The sequence below is a fragment of the Delphinus delphis genome, chromosome 7 (genome assembly GCF_949987515.2).
Source record: "Delphinus delphis chromosome 7, mDelDel1.2, whole genome shotgun sequence".
NCBI lineage: Eukaryota > Metazoa > Chordata > Mammalia > Artiodactyla > Delphinidae > Delphinus > Delphinus delphis.
The window spans coordinates 19,317,996-19,319,114 of NC_082689.1; the positions used below are offsets into that span (position 1 = coordinate 19,317,996).

The window sequence follows — 1,119 nt, forward strand, 5'->3', positions numbered from 1 at the left end:
GGGTTGGCTGTTTCTCTTTCTGAAGCTTCCTGTCCCTGCGAAAAATTCAATATATATATTTTTTAATTTATTATTTTATTTATTTAGTTTTGGTTGTGTTGGGTCTCCGTTGCTGTGCACGGGCTTTCTCTAATGCAGCGAGCGGGGGCTACTCTTCGGTGCGGTGCGCGGGCTTCTCATTGCAGTGGCTTCTCTTGTTGTGGAGTGTGGGCTCTAGGTGCGCAGGCTTCAGTAGTTGTGGCACACGGGCTCAGTAGTTGTGGCTTGCGGGTAGAGCACAGGCTCAGTAGTTGTGGTGCACGGGCTTAGTTGCTCTGCAGCATGTGGCATCTTCCCGGACCAGGGCTCGAACCCGTGTCCCCTGCACTGGCAGGAGGATTCTTAACTACTGCACCACCAGGGAAGCCCCTTCAATACGTTTAAAAAAAATAAATAACCTTAATTTTAAGATTTTATTTATTTCAGGTCATTACATTAGTGATGTGTACGACATTAAGAAGCAGGCTTGGTTTACTTATAATGACCTAGAGGTATCTAAAATCCAAGAGGCTTCTGTGCAGAGTGATCGAGATCGAAGTGGTTACATCTTCTTTTATATGCACAAGTAAGAAACTTTGCCTGATCTGAAGCCGTGGGCTAAAAATCACTTGAATTCTTTTTTTTTTTTTTTCTTTAAGGATAAAATGTTCCCATCAGTTAATTGGTTGAGATTTATGATTTTTATTGTCTTTGCTTAGGGTTCATGTCTTGGTATTTCCAAAATATTTTTTCTCTTAACTCACACAGTAGAATCTAGGTATAGAACTTAAGATCTTTTTATGATGGAAGCTGTCCTGTCATAAAACTTTTTGATATTTCATTGTATCAGCTAGCAGATCTGAGTTATATGGATAGGAACTACATAGCATTTCTATCAAAGCTAGCTATTGCCATTCCCCCCTAAGTATTTTTAAGAATCGGCACATGGGGTTAAGATGGTAATAAAATGAATGAGCTGCTTATTTAATAAAATTTAGGCATCATGGGATTATGCAGCCTTTATCAATGTTTATTTTCTGTCTATCCTCTGTCTCTGTTCACTGAATTTCCTATTTAACTTTTTATTTGTTTTATTTTAAG

General features: G+C 39.1%; 1 protein-coding gene across 6 annotated transcripts in view; it reads left to right on the forward strand.

Moving 5' to 3' along the window:
• Positions 1–1,119, forward strand: part of USP37 (ubiquitin specific peptidase 37) — a 90,305-nt gene that overhangs the window by 84,628 nt on the left and 4,558 nt on the right. For all 6 annotated transcript variants that reach the window (XM_060016114.1, XM_060016115.1, XM_060016116.1 and 3 more), the window contains one exon: positions 466–604. In XM_060016114.1, coding sequence (XP_059872097.1) covers positions 466–604 — 139 coding nt within the window. The remainder of the gene's footprint in view (positions 1–465; positions 605–1,119) is intronic.